The sequence below is a fragment of the Neurospora tetraspora genome (assembly GCF_033439725.1).
Source record: "Neurospora tetraspora strain CBS 560.94 chromosome Unknown B0H65scaffold_10, whole genome shotgun sequence".
In the NCBI taxonomy this organism is placed as follows: Eukaryota; Fungi; Ascomycota; class Sordariomycetes; order Sordariales; family Sordariaceae; genus Neurospora; species Neurospora tetraspora.
The window spans coordinates 593,405-612,139 of NW_026944392.1; the positions used below are offsets into that span (position 1 = coordinate 593,405).

The following is an 18,735-nucleotide window of genomic DNA, read 5'->3' on the forward strand; positions in this document are numbered from 1 at the left end:
TGTACATGAAAAAAAATCACGGCGATGTCCAGTAACATAATTTTGTATGGAGAATTGTATAACACACAATGCTTGAACATGAGAGAGTTCTATAGCATTCATCAACACACTTCGGAATAACTATACTACTAACTAAGTATACTACTGACTATGGGGGTAATCTCATGATTCTTTACATAGTGTTTTGGCTCGCGGTCTACTCATACGACTACTTCATAAAACTTCTGGTAATTAATACGATCAATATTTACGTACGTGCGAGCGATTCTAGCCTGTTCTGGTAATCAAAGGTAGTGTAGCTATAAAGAGAGAGCAAAAAGAAGGGTTGATATTAACGGCAAAGGTATAACTGGGCATAAAGATCAGAATCACCAAGGCGATGTGCCGCGTTTGACGCAATGGGCATCGCGGGACTTAACGGCCTCTGGCCTTGATTTTGCGCTCGGATTTGCATGGTTTCTGGCTGGGAAGGTTTTGGGGTCACGTGCTTCTGTAACTAGACTAGATTAGGACGGCGCCGCTGCCGCACGTCTCATGCCCTTAGTGATAGGGTAATCCTTGGATTGCCCTACCTTTCCTATATTATAGCTTAGACTAGTAATGACAGCCCAGATTAGCTGGGCTGCCATGGAGGCCGCCATGCCCAGTCTGGCCATCCAGACTGCAGTGCTCAGGCCACCCTGTGGCCTGTGCTCTGACTCTCGCACAGCATATCCTTTCTGTGCAGACGGCTGGCTGGGACAGCCTCCTCCTTCCTTTTCCATTATCTTTCTTCTTTACTTTTAATACTACGTATTGCACATTCCTGGCATCGTGGTATATGGAAGCAACGGTCCTATCCGTGTGACCCTCCATATTAACCTCCCGTATCACTTAGGGAGGCGGAAGTAGACGTTAAATAAAACAACAACAACATCAGAATCACCAAGTTAGAATAAAGGTCATGCACAAGGGGGTCCACTGGGCGACTGGGCTTGGCACTGTCTTATACCGAAATGGTGTTGTACGATTACTGTTTGACGGTATTAAAGGTTCGAAAAAAATAATGTACACGTTAAGCCCTAACCCGATTGGTGCACATATAAGGTTTGGTGCACAAATAAGACGACCCTGGTGCACATAGATGAAATGCCGCCAAAACGGTCAAAAAGCCCGTCTTTGGTCGGTTGTAGCGTTGATTGAGGTACGGACTGGGCAGACATGATCGACTGTAGAAGTGGAAAAGGGAGAGATAAAGCGCGTACAAGTATTTGTCAGATGCGTTGGACTTCGTGACCGGAACCAAAATGTGTTGCGATTGAATTGTGGCCCATCAAAGAAAGTGTCAACCGTTACGAGGAAAGCGCTACGGCCATGCATGCGCTTGCAGCCAGTATTTCCACAGCAGGGGCAAATGGACCGAGGTTGCCAAGGGACACTGACCAATTTGGCGACTTTCAAAGTATGAAAAATGTATGTCAGCTCGTGGAGTTAGGCCACGCAAGTGCCTCAATCGAGCTTTGACATTACAATTGTTTTTCTCAAGATCTTGCCTTTTGAAAATGATGGGAACTTGGAGGTGAATTTTACTACAAGGGGTTGATGCATGGAGACCCCACTCGTTAACAGCAGCTTCCCTAACCATGCCCTGTAACACTACTAAAGCCCGGAAATAATGTTAGCGCATAACGATTCATGCACTGCTTAGGGGCAAGTAAACAATCCCGACGACGGGGTTTTATTTCAAGGTGTCGTGGAGGGCGGCATCGCAAAACCGCATTTCTCCCCTCATAATGCCAACCCAGGGTTAGTTCCACACATACAAAAGACCACAGACACGTATGACCGGAAAAGGTGCGGGCAAATCGGACCCATCGTAGAGGTCCTATGCGCGACAAAGGAAAACGCCGCTGAGATGGACAATGAAGGATCGATCAAAGACGACAATCATAGAAAGAACAAAACAATGACATAGAGTAGGACAATGGAGTAGTGCAATGTTTCATGTCTACGTTAATAGGTCCGGCTCGCCATTTCTCTTGCCCAATGACTCGTTCCTGGTCGAATCTGTCTTGCTCTTCCCGGTGAACAAACCCATTGATCAAGTCCACATCTTCATCACTTAAAACTTAGCTCATTCATTTATCTCCTCACAACTTACGTTATTCTCACTCACTAGCAAGTAGTTGGAAAGGCGCGCATGGTAGTATTATACCACGGAGACATGAGTGTCCATTTTGCAGCTCGTAAAGCTTGTGCTAGGTTCACAGTCATCAATGCATTCACGAGGGAGGAAGTATGATTGCGAAGATGAGTCAAATTTCATGACTAAACAATCGTGACTCTCGTTGACTGTGACCGATTGGTTCATGTTGTTGGCCATTCTTGGGATAGGGGGCGCATTCGGAATTCCCTGGCTGGGAGCAGCAACGCTGTGGGTGGGGGGATGGGGAGCGCGACAATATCCTGGAGCCAGCCCAGGTAGATTCACATCTGGGCTCTCTCCCGGCGGAGGGCATTCTTCTCCGCGCAGTCGTCGCACAGGGTTCCATCGTCGGTCTCCTTCCAGGCGTAATTGCCTGAGCAGGTACCGTGGCCTTGAAGGGTTCTAAACAGGATTTCGACCTGCTTGGCCACCGAAGGACGGTTTCGGAGGTGGCTCATACACTTCCGAGCACCCACCTTCCACTTGCGGGCTGTACACTGTTCGCCTGTGACCTCGTCAAGATGGCGGCATTGGCCATTTTCAGCGTGGAAGAGCCTGGCGACGACGGCGATGATGGCCTCCACGACTTCTACATCAACTGCCTGGACCTCAACCGGGAGATTCGAAGTGGCCAATGCGATGATGGCGGCCCTCACATCCTCGGTCGGAGGAGGGATATCCGGGTGAATGTGGACATCTGCTTGCGGCTCAACGACGGCGGCCTGGTTGTGCGCGACGCCGGGCTGAGGGCCGATAACGCTGCCGTCATTTGGCATGCTGCCATTGGCTTGCAAATCAGCTTGATTGCCACTGGCGGACTGTTGAAATGGTGTTAGAGGGCATGGAGCAATATTGAGACCATCGATATTGAGGATTTGACTTACTTGAGAGGCGACGGCCTGATTGCCCAGAGACGATGGGGGACTGTTCCCCTCGACGGCTTGGGATGCGTGGTAATCCGCCATTTTAATGAGTCCTTCAGTTATTCTCGAGCGGAGAAGATGGATGTTTGGTGGTCGTATTCACGAAACCAAGGACACAGCCTCTTATGTAGAGGGATCGCGCTGGCTGATAGCAACCGTCATCAGATCCAATGGATTTTCGAGGCCAATGTGTACCACAGTGAAAGGGACTTAACTCCTGCTGGAAATATCCAGTCCGTTTCGACAGCCCGGCTGGGGGAAGGGGCTGGGATCCACTCGATTCCTATTCAGAATATCAAGCTTGATACTCGCAATAGGATTTGAGCCGCGTGTGGCTGTTGGAATTAAACGAACGTCCGAGCTAGTAGGGAAGTAGGTGTATATACACCACGTGTTGGACGCAAGCCTTGCGCCCCGTGGATTCTGAGATGAAGTCGAAGGGCCCTAACCTTCAACTTGGACCAATAAGGAAGCGGTTAAACTCGCTAACGCTCAACAGGCTCAAAGTAGGTAAGAAGACATCCAGATCCCCAATCCTTTCACTCATATCGCAAAGATGAGACGAACGCCAACATGGGAATGACTCAACACCAGCCACCACCTCCTTCACTGTTGAATTTTTTTCACCAGCCTTTGCGCTCCACTCAGCTCCTGCCTCCTTATCCGTCAAACTCGGACGTGTTTAAAGCCATTCCCTACCTCCCTTGTGTAGCGGATCGCCAAAAACACATATCACCTGCGCTGGTGCGGCGATTCGTGACAAGTGCAAAAGGCAGATCGCAAAACTCAAACTATCATGGATCACAACGACCCTTTGGGTCTGGGGTTCCCAGATGAAGACAACTGGGTCTATTCGGGGCCTGCTGCTGCGAACAGCTATGCCACTGAGTCAGTCGAGGTATGCACATTGTACTCTATTCAGTCCAGAAGTTGATTCCTTTGCTTACGTACCTCTCAAATCTTCCCAAGGTGAAGAAGCGAACATGTCTTACTTCTTCGATGAAGCTATCGGCATTCAAGATCCGAGCGACATCAAGCGCCACATCAAGCGACACATCAAGCGACACATCGAGCGACACATCAAGCGACAACGCCGCTTGAGATCCTACTACCGTTGCGGCACCCCAGGTTGCACCGCTTAGAAGGCGGATGTACATGGCGCCAGACGCGATAGCAACGAGGTTTTCTCTTGATAATCCGTGTATAAGACTACTCGACTAACATGAGTGGTCAGATCCTCGCAGACAACGGCAAGGCCAAACGACAGTCAACCACGATCACCCAAATTCCCTCTACCACTCATCTTCCCCCTTCTGCCGATTCCCCCTACATCATTCATGCGCCGGTCGCCGACGGATATCGCGACCCTCAGAGCCATATTGCCCCTGGTCCGAAGCTGAAACCTTTCGTACCGAAGCCAGCCCTGGCTTCGAATGCCCATCCAAACGTCCAGGGCGCTGCTGGCGCTACATCCAGTCATGAACCCATTCCCAACAGAGAATTCGCCGACGATGAAAACATCGGCCACGAGCAACTCTCGAACACCCACATCAATAGCGGACGGCCTGTTGAGCAAACTGCTGGCATCAACACGAACAACGTGCAGCCCATCAACCCAATCTTAGCACCGGCTTCACCCCCCGTCGATGCTGCCGACCCCTGGCCCATCTGTAGAGGCTACCGCAAGCATGGGATTCATCATCCATGCAAGAACACGCCTGCACGCCGGACCTGGAAGAAAAGCGCCACTCAGTGCATAAACTGTTTGGCCAACGCTCCCAATGCTGAACTTCGAGCTAGCATGGAGAGTCGCGTAGCCGCCGGTATCGACCCTTGTTCAAAGTGTTATCGGAACGATGCTCGCCCGGGTGGCGGCCTTTGCCAGGAATGCGTGGATATGGGCAAGGACAACCTGGAACTGAGGAACGAGGGAAGGGGCAAGAGAAAGCATGCTGATCTGAATTAGTAGATGAGCTGCAGGCCTTCATGTGTCGCAGCTGGGGAAGGCTCGGACGGGTGGTGTGTGAGAATGGCAATTATTGTCATTTGTGCTAACCTCTCGAATGAGGTCACGACGTCGAGGAGCCCGGCTCATGTACATACCTCCAAGCACGATTATCGGACGCGTCGACAGACTCCTGCAATAGATAAATCTTCGTGGCGAGCCAAAAGAGAGAGAGCGAGGCATGATGCCAGGCAGTCAAGGAGTCGTTTTAGTGTTGATCCCATATAGTACATGTACCTCTCGGGATCATGACCTGTAGCACAGGACGGGAGGTCTATGATTCTGTCAGAACAGACTTTGTGAGACTAAAGGTAGTTCTAGTTTAGAAACGGGACCGCGCCGTGATACATGAAATTGGGAAAAGCTGGCAGATTGTATTGTAATTCAACTTCCGCCCATCAAAGAAAGTGCCAACCGCTACGAGGGAGGCGCTATACGGCCTTGTATGCCCCTGCAGCAACGATTCCCACAGGGTCATGAAACGGACCCACTCCAGCCAAGCCGCCAGCGCAAGGACACTCATCAATTTGGCAGTCTCATTATGCTCCGAAATGAAAGACGACAAGAAAGGCTGTAAGCAAAGTAGGTGTTCCCATTCTCAAACCATATCTCATTTCATTCCCACTTTTGCTTCCGCTTTTGCGATGAAGTGACCTCAGTGGGTAAGTTTGCTGCATGGGTTCGTGCAAGGAGACGCCATGCGCTAACAGAGAAACGCCTACCACCACCCCGTAAGGTCGCTAACTCCCCGTTGCCATGTTAGCGAACAACCAATTCATGCACTGTTTAGGGGTAAGTGGAGATAATTGGACGACGAGCCTTGAATATCAATTTCCAGCTGTCTTTCAGGCCATCATCGTAACCAGACACTTCTTCATTAAAACAGGTACAGCAATCCTATCACTACACCACCACCATAGTTTGGGGGAAAATGACCGGAGAAGCGGCGAGTAAAGTGAACACATCCCAAAATGAAAGGAACAACAAAGAAAACGCTGCTGAATGGACAAGGAGCTTGACGGGGTGGTATCAGTCTAAGAGGATGCCTCGTGGCAACCAAGAACAGAACAAAGCAATAGTTTGGAGCCGGGCATCGTCACAATCTACGGCAGCACCCGCGATTGGCTTGGATTCCCATTACTGAAACTTCTGCCGCTTAATTCACCTGTTGATACATGTACAATCAATCAATCCATATGACTATCCGTTGGATCATTTTGAGTATAGGCGTTATCCTCATATAGAACGAAGATGTAGGACCATCCGGATGATCGCAAAGCTTGTTGATTTGAGTCATCAACGTGTGTCAAATGGAAGAGTCATGATCGCGGTAGATGAGTCAAATCTTGAACTTCCATGGCAGCATGGCAAACCTGAGAGGTATTCTAGTCAGTCACTAGAGGTATATAGTTCTAAAACGTCTACAGTCAAATCACCGCTGTGTACAGGGCATCCTTGGTACGACTCATTGATAGTATACGGAACTGCTAAGAGACTTCTTCGTCGTGACTTCGCGTACCCCTTACAACAACCCAGTCTGTCGTGACAAAATCTGTCATGATCCCTCCTCCGGTATCGGGTCATGTCTCGTTCCTCCACTGCCCCGCCTTGGTCTTGGAGTCGATGTGCAGCTTCTTAGACAACCTGGAATCGATTGACAGCTGCCGCTGGGATAGTTGCTGTCGGTAGAATAACCGTTGAAAGTGATAGGATAGTTGCTACTGCTTGTTCCTCCACTAGTAACTACCGTGTCGTCGACCTAGTGCTCAAGGGCAGCGAGCAAGCGCTGGAGTCCGCCGACGATATCTTGAGACCAACCAATCACCTGGCGGATCTTGCGGCGCTCAGTGCGCAAGACACTCTTGTATCAACACTCGAAGCAGAGCATGCCTCTCTCTGCATCTTGCAAGATATAGCAACCAGAGCAGGTTCCGTGTCCTCGAACCTGTCTGATGAGGATGTCAACACGGAGGTTGATACCGGGTTGATTGTGCAAGTGAGCGAAGCACAGCTTTGCTCCCACCTTCTAGGCGTGAGCAGTGCAGCGCTGGCCCGTCGATTCGTCAATCCGGATGCACTGGGTGTGATTGTGGTGGAGGAATGTGACAGTCGCCGCCACGATAGCTTCGACGATCTCAACGTTAATGCAAACCGCTTCCGCGGGAAGGTCGGTGGCAGATAAGACCTCCAATGCGGCGACGAGCTCGTTCTGAGACATGAAATCTACCGCGACAATATCCTGGGGAAGGCTGGGATGGATTCCAACGGCGCCGTGTTCTTCCTCAATGTCCTCGTCAGGGACGTCAGACTGTTGCTCGCCGACGTCGGAGATATTCTGCAAGACGTTGTCGCTGCATTGCTCGACGCAATGAGATCCTTCATGCAAATCTCTTGCCTCTGCAGCTCCCTTCCACTCGTCGCCCGCATGCATGTGTCAATGCTCGAGTTGTCTCCTTGACATTGTCGCCCTTTCTTCGCATCCCTTGTCCTCTTTACCGGCGTCGCGGTGTCGCTCCTCAATGGCGCAATATTTTGAAGCAGCTTTTAATCTGCGTTTGTGGAAGAGGATATCAATTCCCACTGTGATTGCTGAATTTGTCGGCTGCCTGAAATGGCACCCCTTCCTTCTCCCGAGCCTTCTGACGATTGTCGCATTGCGGTGAACGGCTTTCTCTTTCTGCAACCTCTGTGTGGCATCATGCATCCTCAATCTGCGAAGGCGCTCTTCGTTTTCCTTCAACGTCCTGAGGGATTTAAAGCCGGTCCACGTCGCGCGCAATGACAACGTTCGGTTCTGTTCAGATGAATTTCCCCGTCCAAATGTTGTCGCGGTGCGAGGCCGGCTCCCGCAGATGTTCAGGTTGGGGCCAGATTACTCGCTCTTCGAGCCTTTTGCGACAGCGGCAATCTTTGACTTGAGCACCTGTTTGGATGCCTTCTTTGCTTTCTTCACCCCGCCACTCTGGACATACTTGGGAATCCAGACCTCGCCGCTCAACCTCCTCTCCTTGCGACGAGAGTTCTTGTTCACCTGACGCACCGTGCAGGCTTTACAATGCTTTCCGGCACCATTGTCTGCTTCGTGATGGCAGTTGGTGCAAGATTGTCTTCCCTCCAAAGCACGGCGGATTATGACCTGGCGTTTGGCTTGGCTGGGCGAATTGCCGAGGCAGTCGAAGCACAGGGCGGCGCCGCGCTGCCAGATTGACTGCTTCTTGCATTCGTCGCAACGGATGCCGTAGTCAATCGGAGCCAGGAGTGGCTCCTTGGCGCCTTGGCTTCCGGACTCAACGGCGGGACGGACGATGTGAGGGTCGGGATACATGGTATGGGCGACAGTTGCAGGGTCGGGAGCAATATAGCCGTGATAACTGGCTGGTTCGGCAACTTGGGTGGGGCTGTTGGGGATAACGTGTTTAGTAGGTACCTGTTCAGCCTCCTGCTTGTTAGTCGGAGTGACCTAAAGCGCTTGCAAATTGGTTGCGACATCGACAGTTTGGGCCAGTTTTACTTACGCTGATGGTAGCGGTGGTGAGGGTTGCGCTATACACCTCCGGTCCTTCAGTTTGAACGCCCGCAGAACGATAAATAGATTTGTCGGTGCACTTAACGTCGGTCGCGTCAGTCGGCTTGTGGGTTGCGTTGGTCGGCTTGTGGGTTGCGTTGGTCGGCTTGTGGGCTGCGTTGGTCGGCTTGTAGGTAGCGTTGTTCGGCTTGTAGGTTGCGTCAGTGGGCGTGAAAGTTGCGTCGGTCGGCTTCTCTGCCGCGGTGGCCAGAGACTCTTCGAAGATGTAGGTATCCTCTATCGCGAGGTCGCCGTGATCCTGTTCCGCGTCCTTGGCATAATCCTCTTGGCCGAAGGGGCAAGCGGGAGGCATGTCAAACCCGCCGTACTCGCCCAGCAAGGCATCCAACCAGTCGCGCTCCGTCATGATGGATGGAACGGACTGCGATGTGTCTGCTTTGGCTTGTGTTGCTCTTCGCGAGGTTTTCCTTTGCCTGCGATCGGTCGCGGTGTTGCGGTTGTTGCAAGACAACTCACCGTTGACTGTGAGGTGGGTGCGACTTGCAAAAGGTGCAAGGGAGCGGAAGGGTGAGGAATTCGGGTAACGGAAAGAAAAGTTAAGTAGTCTGGCAATAAGGGCAAATGACGAAACGCAAAATGGCCGCGACCAATCAGACTGGTCGGCGTGCCTTCCATTTCGACTTCGAAACTCGCAAGCTATTGTAATAAACGTATTGGTTATTTCGAGCCGCTCCTGCCGTAGCAGAGGACAACCTGAACCGAGTGGGGACTTGACCCGTTGGTTACTTCCATCTCATGTTCGAGTCGTGAAGGTTCTGTTGCGCAGCACGGCTGGAATTCAAGCATTCACTCTGCTCGTCTTCGAATGAACCTTGAATCTGATTATGGGGGCCAGAAAGGAACTAGCAATGGAGAGTAGAAGGTGTATATACTCGACATGATGTCATTGTGGTTGTTGGGAATTCAGGGGATGTCTTGTCTTCTTCTTTTCTCCATCTTCGCTGATGCTAAGCTTATCGGATGAAAGAACGAACCTCGACGCCAAGAGCAGATCATGGTACACATCTGCGACTCCCCTTCCAATGTTTCCAATTTCATTGCAACGAACCTGAATGACGGAAGGCCTGGAATCCTAGACTACGACCCATACTTACCAGACAGCCAGGACGATCACTCTGACATTGAAAATCCCTGTGCGAGTCAAACAACAGGACGAGGAGTACTAGGAAGGAGGAAGAGAAGACGAGGAAGAGAAATATGTGAAACTATCACAGCAAAAGAAAAAGGGATCTTCAATTACCTTAGAGGTAGGTGTCAAGATCGGACCTGGAGAAATGAGTTGCTGCTAGTCCCGGAGAGATATGCTATGAAACGGGCAACCGAACGGGATATCTCTGAGGGTTTCGTCCTCGCCGAAACCTGTTTTCCCCGGTCCACCATTAGTCCCACCCAGCAAGAGTTGGCGGCGACTAATATAGAGTTGGTGGAGCCCAACACAGAGCTGGCGGCGACCAAGAGGGAGCTGGCGGCCACTCAGGCGGAGGCAATGGTCTTGAACCAGCGCATCAATGCGCTCCAGGCTGTTGCTCTGTTCCGCACAGAGAACGCCTGAGTAGTTGGGTTAGCGGGTTGCAGTGTTGTTTTCACCTTACTTTTCTCGGCTGTCTAGCGTCACGTTTGCAAGAGATACCCAGTCATGATTTCTTTCCATTGTGCCTCTCATAAGAGGTAGTCAAGCGTTGCCTTCGTGAACAACCGTTATCGACTTGAACAACATTGCCGCCCTGCAGGAAATAACTAAGGTACCGTTCAAGACATATGATCCGTTGACGACACCTGCAGGGTTAGCATTTCCATGCTCCTCTCCATGGAAGAGTCCTCCTCGAGTGGAAACAGCTTGAGGTCCAGGTGGGGTTTTCACGATACCACCCAGGGGGACAACACCGCCGTTCTTAAAGACGATACTACCGTTAACGAGCCTTCCCCACCATTCGTTCTGAGCTCCAGCGCCTCCGTGGCCCTGGTAGTTCTGTGCTCCTGCTCCAATGCCCAATTGAGCGACGGGGCCGTAGCAAGTGGCCTGATTGACGTAGGTGGAGGTACCGGTCGGCGAGCCTATTTGCGGGACGGAGCCGTAGGGTATGGATTGTTCGTAGGTTGGGGTACTCGCGATCTTCACACCAGATGCAGCGGCAGTTCCACCTCGTTGATGAGCCACCGCTCTTCTAGTCGCTTGGAGGGTTTTGTAAGCACTTGAAGCAGCGTGTGGCCGTCACCCTTTCGACCGCTAGCGCGCTTAGAAGATTTCTTGGATCTCGAGGTCTTGGTGCGTCCGTTGGTTCTGCCCTTCGGGGCCCAGGTCTCGCCCCTAGCCTTGCGCGCCTTGCGCCGAGCGTTCTTGTCTCTTTGGCGCTGTGTGCAAAGTAGACAGTGGCGGTCGGCGCCATTGTCCTCGGCCTTGTAGCAAGAGCTACAAGATCCGATACCGAGTAAAGCCCTACGGATAACCTCTTGGCGTGTCGCCGGGCTGGGCGAGTTTTCCAGCCAGTCGAAGCACCGGGTCGCGGTGCGCTTCCAAACTGACCGCACTTTGCACTCCCCACACTTGATGCCGTAATCGATTGGCTCCAGTATAACCTGGTCCGCTCCATTGCACTTCGAGGCGCCGTTGGCGGGCGCCTCCTTTTTTTGTCTGTTGTCCACTAACTGGGAGGGATGTGTTGCTCGATTTGTAGTGGGACGATTGGACCGCAATAGGGAGATCAACCTGCGTGCTCGGATGGCTACCGTCGCCGCGGTGGGTAGGGGACGCTAAGTGGTTGGAAGTAGGTTCAGAGTTCAACTCGAAGCAGTGGGCTGCAGTTTTCTTCCAACGGAAGTTTAGGTTGCATTTTGTGCAAATCGCGCCGGTATATGTGACTCGGAGGGGTGGTTCGTGGATAGGAGTCGGTGCTGCGCCGCGAGGCGCCTAGCACGGCCCTTGGCCAGGCAAGGGGAACAGTGAGTCTAAGTCTCCACGGGAAAGGGTACCCCGATGGGCGTTATGAGAGAATTGCTGACTGAAAAGACGAATGAAAGAATGACCAGAGTACAGCTGGGTATTGCCGGGAGGGATACCAGTTGGTGGGCTCATGCAACGCTCGAGGACCACCTGGAGGGAAATCAGATCAATATCGCACGAGGGATTCAGATGCAAGAGAGATGACCAGGGAGACAGGTATTGGTTAACGAATTTGACTGGAGTATATAGCAATGAAGCAACACTTGTCACGATGAGGATCCCAAGGGAGGCGCTCTCTGACTCATCTCATTATACGTGCTACCTTGGGGTGATGCTAACAGAACGAACGCTTGTTCTGGCAATAGCAAAAGTGAAGCTTGAGAGTGTGATCCGTGAAATTCAAACAATACAATACTGAACAATGGTAGCGCTTGCTAGCAAGAAAAACCACATGCAGCTCTGCATGCAGAAAGTGTTCCCATGAGTACCTAGAGGTAGTCAAGGACTTCGAAGCCAAAGGGGAATGCCTCCATCCTCCAAACTTTGAACCAGATCCGTCCCTCTTTCCATTTCGCCAAGCTCAGCGGACGATAACTTCGTCTACCTGAACCCCTTCTGACCCTGGCCCAACTTGTCAACCTCCAACATTTCCTCGAGTTTAAGACTGGTCTCAAACATCCCGGCTTAATCTTGGAAGAAGCCATTCTACTCGTCCTCCGGCACCCTGAGATTGAGCAGTCTACTGCGGATCGCTGTGCTGCTGCGGATAGCTCTGCTGCTGCGGATAGCTCTGGTGCTGCGGATAGCTCTGGTGCTGCGGATAGCTCTGGTGCTGCGGATAGCTCTGCTGCTGCGGATAGTTCTGGTGCTGCGGATCGCTCTGGTGGTGCTGATAGTGGTGCTCCTGATGGTTCGCCTGTTGCACGGTCTGCGGGTGAGCACCAGCCTCCACTACAGTCGGCGGCGCCTCAGTCGCTTGACGAGCCTTCCTGGCCTTCACCTTGGCTGCATGTCTCTTGGTCTTTAGTTTCTGCCTCTCGTGACAGTGTGCATGTTGTCGCCCCGGTCCGCTTCACCGTAACAGTTGCTGCAACTGTCGATACCGCGCATAGCCCGCAGAAATATCTCCGCAATCTTCTGGTTGCTTGGAGGGTTTTGTAAGCACTTGAAGCAGCGTGTGGCCGTCTTCTTCCACACGAAGTCGTCTCCGCAGATTTCGCACATCTTTCCCAGGTAGGGTATCTCGAGGGGTGTGGCTTCGCCGGCGGCAGTGGGCTCAGGGGAAGGAGAGGGTGTGTGGAGGGCATGCGACTGTGAAGAATTGTTGCCGTTTTGGGCGGTAACCTTCTGGGACGGAGATGGGTGAAAAGGGGTAAATCCTGCGTGGTAATGATCCAAATAGTTCTGGATCGGCATATGCTCCTTTGGGCCAAGACGACGTTGCGGAATGTTGGATCGCTGGGGAACCGGGTGGTTTGACGGATTGCTGGAATTGTGAGCGACAACTTGGTCATGTTGACAATGAGTACCATCTCCGTCGATGGTGTTGTGTGCCGGAGGGGTCTTCTGTGGCGAGGTCGAAACAAACTGCTGCGAAACTGAGGGGGATGGGAGGTAAGAGAATGCCTCCGTAGCGGATTGGTGACGAGGAAAAGTCGACTGATCTATCATGGGATGCTCCTGGACATGTGCTGACTTGGTGCTGCCCTTGGAAGTTACTGGCTGGACTGGCGGCTCTTCAAGAGTAGTACGATGGTTCGTACCCTGTTGAACAGGGTTTGGAAGTGGTGTCTGGAGGATGGCAGTAGGCTTGTTGGTAGCGTTCTGAATTACCAGATCGCGCCGAGCTTCGGCAAAGGCAACATCGTTGTCGGACCACTTGAGAGAAGCTAATGTAGGAAAGACGGCAAAGAAGTTCTGGGCAGCTTTTAGAGGGCCTAGGACTCCGCGCTCGTCGTTGTATCGCCTCATGGCGCCATCTATCAGATGGTGATCCTCCTTTGGGAGGATTTCGAAAAGTGTCATCTGGTGTGCTGACTCCATGGTCGATGTTTGATATGGCGCTACTTTCTTTGCAGTACCTGCTGTATGGAGGCTTGATGTTGATGATCGAATGCTGAGAAGTCGAGATGACCCGCGCAGTTTGATGGAGAACGGGCTCTTTTGAGGAAGTGATTTGACCAGGTCACGGTCTTGGATCAGGCCTGGGGATGTTTCATGAGGCGGAAGGAAGGAGTAGGAAATGAAGCGGGGCAGGTAGATGATGTCTCGTCTGCTGATGGCAATATTCAGCAGGAAAAGAACGACGAGGGGAAGGTGATGGGGCCTGGCGCAAGTTGCGACTTTCCAGTTTGGAAGCGAAGTAGCAGAGAAATTGGAAAGAGCACCAGTGGCGCTTGCTCCCAAATGCCGTCGAGGCATGTGGAGACTGGGGAGCAATGCCAAGACCGCAGACCTGGAACTTCAGAAGGGCTTTCCCCAGGCCGGGTGTTGGGAACAAGACAACAGCATTGATTGAGGGGTGATGCCTTGGGCACCATCATCGTCCAGTGTTGTCAACTTGGGCAATTCTGTGGGGTATTATCTGATCTTGAACAAAGCCCGTCGGATCAATGCTCGACGCGTCGGCTTTGACGCTTCGTGGTGTATACCTAAAACGACTTGGCGTCGAAGCGCGTACAAGAGCCATATTCACCATGACTGAATAGCTTCAGGAAGCTGATCAGCATGTCACACATCCGTTGTCAATTGGCTTTACTGATATATGTCAAATGAGAGAGCCCTTTGTTCTAGACGAGGAGGGATGGCGAGTTGCAACCCTTCATCCACAGAAGCTCGGGTGTAGATAATGGACATATAGACAAGGAGAACGCAACAGCTTTAACGGAAAACCATGAGGGACATGATACTAGAGTGTTTATATGTAGCACCTAGTACCGTCAGAACAAACTGTTGTTCTTAGAAGGCGAATAAAGGAAAATCTTGAATTGCGAAAATGAAACCAAACAGAACTCAACAATCGTAGTGCTTGCTAGGAGTAAACATGCAGCTGTGCATGTTTGCAAAGCATTTGAAGACCCCTTTCAAACAGTCCTTCCACTCAAGCCTAAAACCAGCCTCCTCACTCCTGCCTGCGTGGTCTGGTGACAACTTTGCTCACCAACAACTCTTTTCGGACCTTTTCCCCTTTGCGGACTTGCCGTCACTTTGCTGTTCAACTTCCGTGGGATCTCAAGCTTCGTATGAAGCCGCTTCTTCTTGGCTCTCGGAAAACGCTTCCCATCCGCTAAGCAAGACACCTCCAAATCCCGTGTGAAACCCAACTTCTGACGGGCGGACAGCCCGAGATTCGACAGCCTGGGATTCGATAGCCTGAGATTCGATAGCCGGGGATGCGATATCCGGCGTTTCGACAGATGGAGTTTCGACACCTGGAGATTCAACAGCTGGCTCCGGATTACCAGCTTGAGGTTGACCAGCTTGATCGAAGGCAATACCGAGTCCCTTGAAGATGGCTTCAGCGTCCTCCCGTGCCTTTCTCGCTCTGACCTTTGCAGCATGCCTCTCGTTCTTGCCCTTCTGACGCCCGTAGCAGAGAGTGCAGAGCTGATTATCGCCCCTATCAGCCTCACCATAACAGGTGCTACAACTATCGATGCCACGAGCAGCACGCTCGATAACAGCGGCAATCTTTTTGGGGCCCGGCTTATTTCTGCAACAGCCAAAGCAGCGGTCCGCTGTCTTCTTCCACACAAAATTGGTGTGGCAGATTGAACAGGTCTTGTCAGGGTAAGGGACCTGAAGAGGAGGGCGAGTGGCAGCCGGCAGAGATGCCACAGGGGCGGCGGCGGCGGCGGCGAGCTGCGGCGATTGAGAATGATTGGGAGGGCTGGGATAGGAAGGGGCAGTGGGATAGGAAGGGGGAGTGGGATAGGAAGTGGCAGTGGGATAGGAAGCGGCATCAGGCTCTTGCTCCGAATGGTGATTGTAGGGGATGGGGGAAGGAGTGGGAGCAATCTCTGCATGTAACTGTTTGTGGTCGACGGGGGGACTGGGATAAGATGCGACGGACCATTGCTGCTCATAATGGGTGGGCTGAGAGACTGAAGGGAAAGGCTCTACGGCTCGCGGCTCATCTTGGTTGTTGTGGGGCAGGGGAACCGAATTACCGCCGACACCCCAGCCATCCTCGTCCCAGCCATATTGTGGGGGATCAGCCAAAGACATGTTTGGCGGCTGTGCCCAATCTGAGAAGTATTCTTGGTCAAAAAAGCGTGAGTGCTGTTCGGCTGATGTGCTTTGGCTGCGACAATGCCCCTCTGATGCGGGCTGTCGATGGCTGCCAGGAGCAGGATGTTGGTCGCCCATGGTGGGCTATTGGAGAGGTCGAATAGAACCTCAAGCGTCTCTGATGGTTGTGGTTGTCGGTTTTGCGAATTGACTGAGGTGGTGCTAACCACCAGCAGACTGGTTAGTTGCCATTGCTGCGGTCTTTGGGCGAGAAGTACCTACTATTTGATATGAACGGGATGGTATTTCCGCCCGGTTGGACGGCTCTGACGAAGGAGTTGGATTCCCAAGTTGACTCGCTGATTGCTTGCAGAACGTGATGCGCTCTTTGCGATAAACAACTCCCACTTTGTTCGTAGGCCTTCACGGTGAGATTTTCCTTTTGGCTTTGATATGGCGAGAAGTGGGCGCTTTGAGGGGTAGCTGAAATGCCGAATGGCTGCTGACGCGCAAGTGGCGGTCTGCGTGAGGAGGATGGGAGAGGGAAAACAAACAAAACGAACGAGGAGGGGGCTGGACCTCGGCGCAAGCAGCGACTTTGGAAGTCAAAAGCGAACTTGCGTTGAAATGGAAGGCAAGTGAGCGCCAGATGCTTGTATCATAACAAGAGGATTATTTTGAGAGGAGCAGTGACGTTCGCCTTTGGAAGGTCATCCAAAAACGTGGGTGCCAAGCCCTCGACCTGGCCGGGGAGCTGGGCAACGCGACTGAAGATGAACGCCAAGCTGGTCAAAACACATCGCTCAAAAGCGGTCACCAGGGCCTTTCGGAATTCGACGAGAGCCCTGGGATATCATACATCGGGTACCGTGCTCCTGATACCAAACAAGAACATGTCGAGAGAAGGCAACTTTATAATACAGGCCAGTATCATAGCACATCTCCATTGCTGGTGATATCAGAAACGGGAAAAGTTTGATGTGTTACCGAATGTTGAAAAAAAAATGAAAGAGAAAATGAAAAGAAAAGAAAGAGAAAAAGAAAAAGAAAAAAGAAAGAAAAAAGAAGGAGAAAAGGAGGAAAAAAAGGAGAAAAGAAAGGGGAGAGGGAAGAAACATAGAAACTTGAAGCAATAGAGACAGAGAGAGAACAAAAATGCCCGAGAACGAATGGAGACACGCGGGTATTGAACCTGGACCTTCCGAAACGATGATGAGAATGCAACATGTGAGCGGGCCGGAATTTGTGAGACAGTCAAACGGTGTGTGCACCGTGCAGGTCTGGGCATCGGATAGCGCCGGGTGCACTAGAGCTTGCCCCTGGTACCTAAGGTAGGTAGGCTAGACAGTTAGACCTCGGGCGTCATACTTATAACATGTGCTAAAATTTGTTGCGAAAGGTACACGCGGTTAGCAGCAGATTGGGTAGTGTGATAAGTACCTCTCGCAAAAAGGGAGCATACCCCGTTAACGGCACCAATCTTACACCCGCTGTAAGTCGGCTCTCTTTCAGCGGTCATCTAGGCCACGAAGGGAACGCCCGCCAGCTCACAGTGCCAAATGACGGGGCCATTGCCCGCACGGCACACGCCCGCACTCACTACACTCTGAATGGCCTCGCTTTCTCGGGGAAGACACCCCCTTACTGTGCCGCAATGCCGTCCGGCATGCAAGAAGCTCTCGAGGTGGTATTTTCGGCTTGACAACGCAGGAACCATCCGGTCGCTAGGAAGCCGCATGTCCCGTCACGCGCGTGCAGCACGTAGTGACGAACGCTGGCGAGAGAATGGATATCCCGTCACTCTTCCTGACAGCAGCGCCGCGGGCAAGAAATCAGGAAGCTACTCACTTCCACTGTGACAAAAACTAGGCAAGTATGAGGATCGCATCTAGCGAAAAGGGTCGCTGATCCTTAGTCAGTATTCGTGGCGCGCTGACCGATCAAGATCACAGATAAACGTAGCCCTCAACCACCTACCGCGAAGCGTACAGCCCGGCTCCTCCTGCGAGTACCGCTCGAAGTATACCCATCCGTCCACTTGTCGATGGAATAGCCACGATTACCGGAGATATACCCGACGATACCGGCCCGGGCCTCGTTGCGAAGGTGCTGAAGTTTCAGTGATGCTCAACTCCCACCGCCTAGGGAACTCCTGTGCCCCCGAGGCCATCGTTAATTGATACGGCGCCGGCCCATACGAGAAGAACGTCCACATACATGAAGTGTCATCAGGCCAACGCGACCCTGGAGTTCCGCAAAAGTATGGCATGCTTCACGAAACCGTCAAATACCGTCTATATCGGCAGCGGACAACGTCGTTGTGCTGCTGTCAAAGCGAAGCAACTGTGATATGCTAGAAGATGTAGAGGCTGGTTCGAGCAAGAGAGAATGGGCGAGCTTTGCGAGGAGAGGCACGCAGATTCCGTGGCGGCGAGACCTCAGCGAGCGAACATGGTTATTTGCACGCGGCCAGCCGCCCAGCGTAGGAATGCGATGCTGAATCCGATTCTGAACACGGCCGTCGACGGAGTGGGGATGGCGAAGAATTGGGACAAATTGAACGATAAGCAGAAGGTGGAAGTGATGATGGGAGAGCGGGACAACCTCGAAGCTTTGCTTGAGGAATGAGGAATAGGAGCGGCGCCTTTTGCAGAGTCAGCGCGGTCGCTTGCGTAGGCTTGTCGCAAGCCGATCCGATCAGAAAGTCAGTCTCTCTTCCTCATTCTCAGAGCAGAAGCACTGTCGGCTTGCAACGACAAGCTTGACAGATATACTTATAGGATTCGCTGGACGGCCTGCGTCACGAGCCTCTTTGTTGTCTTTGGCAATGGCGGCGCCATTCGATGACTGGTCTTCGCTTTTCGG

The 18,735-nt window shown here is 52.1% G+C and overlaps 5 protein-coding genes across 5 annotated transcripts; 1 reads left to right on the forward strand and 4 right to left on the reverse strand.

Moving 5' to 3' along the window:
- Positions 1–2,374: 2,374 nt before the first annotated feature.
- On the reverse strand, positions 2,375–3,150 carry B0H65DRAFT_566020 (uncharacterized protein; the record flags this gene model as incomplete). Its single annotated transcript, XM_062830308.1, has 2 exons — positions 2,375–3,003; positions 3,070–3,150. The coding sequence occupies 2 exons, from the start codon at positions 3,148–3,150 to the stop codon at positions 2,467–2,469; spliced, it is 618 nt and encodes a 205-aa protein (XP_062676785.1). The 3' UTR covers positions 2,375–2,466.
- A 754-nt stretch (positions 3,151–3,904) lies between these two features.
- B0H65DRAFT_392256 (uncharacterized protein) lies at positions 3,905–4,175 on the forward strand (the record flags this gene model as incomplete). Its single annotated transcript, XM_062823752.1, has 2 exons — positions 3,905–4,037; positions 4,084–4,175. Coding segments are annotated over 2 exons (225 nt in total), but the record flags the coding sequence as incomplete, so codon positions are not given.
- Positions 4,176–7,139: 2,964 nt separating this feature from the next.
- Positions 7,140–9,431, reverse strand: B0H65DRAFT_512807 (uncharacterized protein; the record flags this gene model as incomplete). The annotated part of the gene is made up of 3 exons (XM_062828603.1): positions 7,140–7,472; positions 9,062–9,112; positions 9,399–9,431. 3 exons carry the CDS (start codon positions 9,429–9,431, stop codon positions 7,140–7,142), a joined length of 417 nt encoding a protein of 138 aa, XP_062676787.1.
- A 1,383-nt stretch (positions 9,432–10,814) lies between these two features.
- On the reverse strand, positions 10,815–13,683 carry B0H65DRAFT_553567 (uncharacterized protein; the record flags this gene model as incomplete). Its single annotated transcript, XM_062829971.1, has 3 exons — positions 10,815–11,331; positions 12,384–12,645; positions 12,717–13,683. The coding sequence occupies 3 exons, from the start codon at positions 13,681–13,683 to the stop codon at positions 10,815–10,817; spliced, it is 1,746 nt and encodes a 581-aa protein (XP_062676788.1).
- A 1,338-nt stretch (positions 13,684–15,021) lies between these two features.
- On the reverse strand, positions 15,022–15,468 carry B0H65DRAFT_390041 (uncharacterized protein; the record flags this gene model as incomplete). Its single annotated transcript, XM_062823739.1, has 1 exon — positions 15,022–15,468. A coding segment is annotated over one exon (447 nt), but the record flags the coding sequence as incomplete, so codon positions are not given.
- Positions 15,469–18,735: the final 3,267 nt, after the last annotated feature.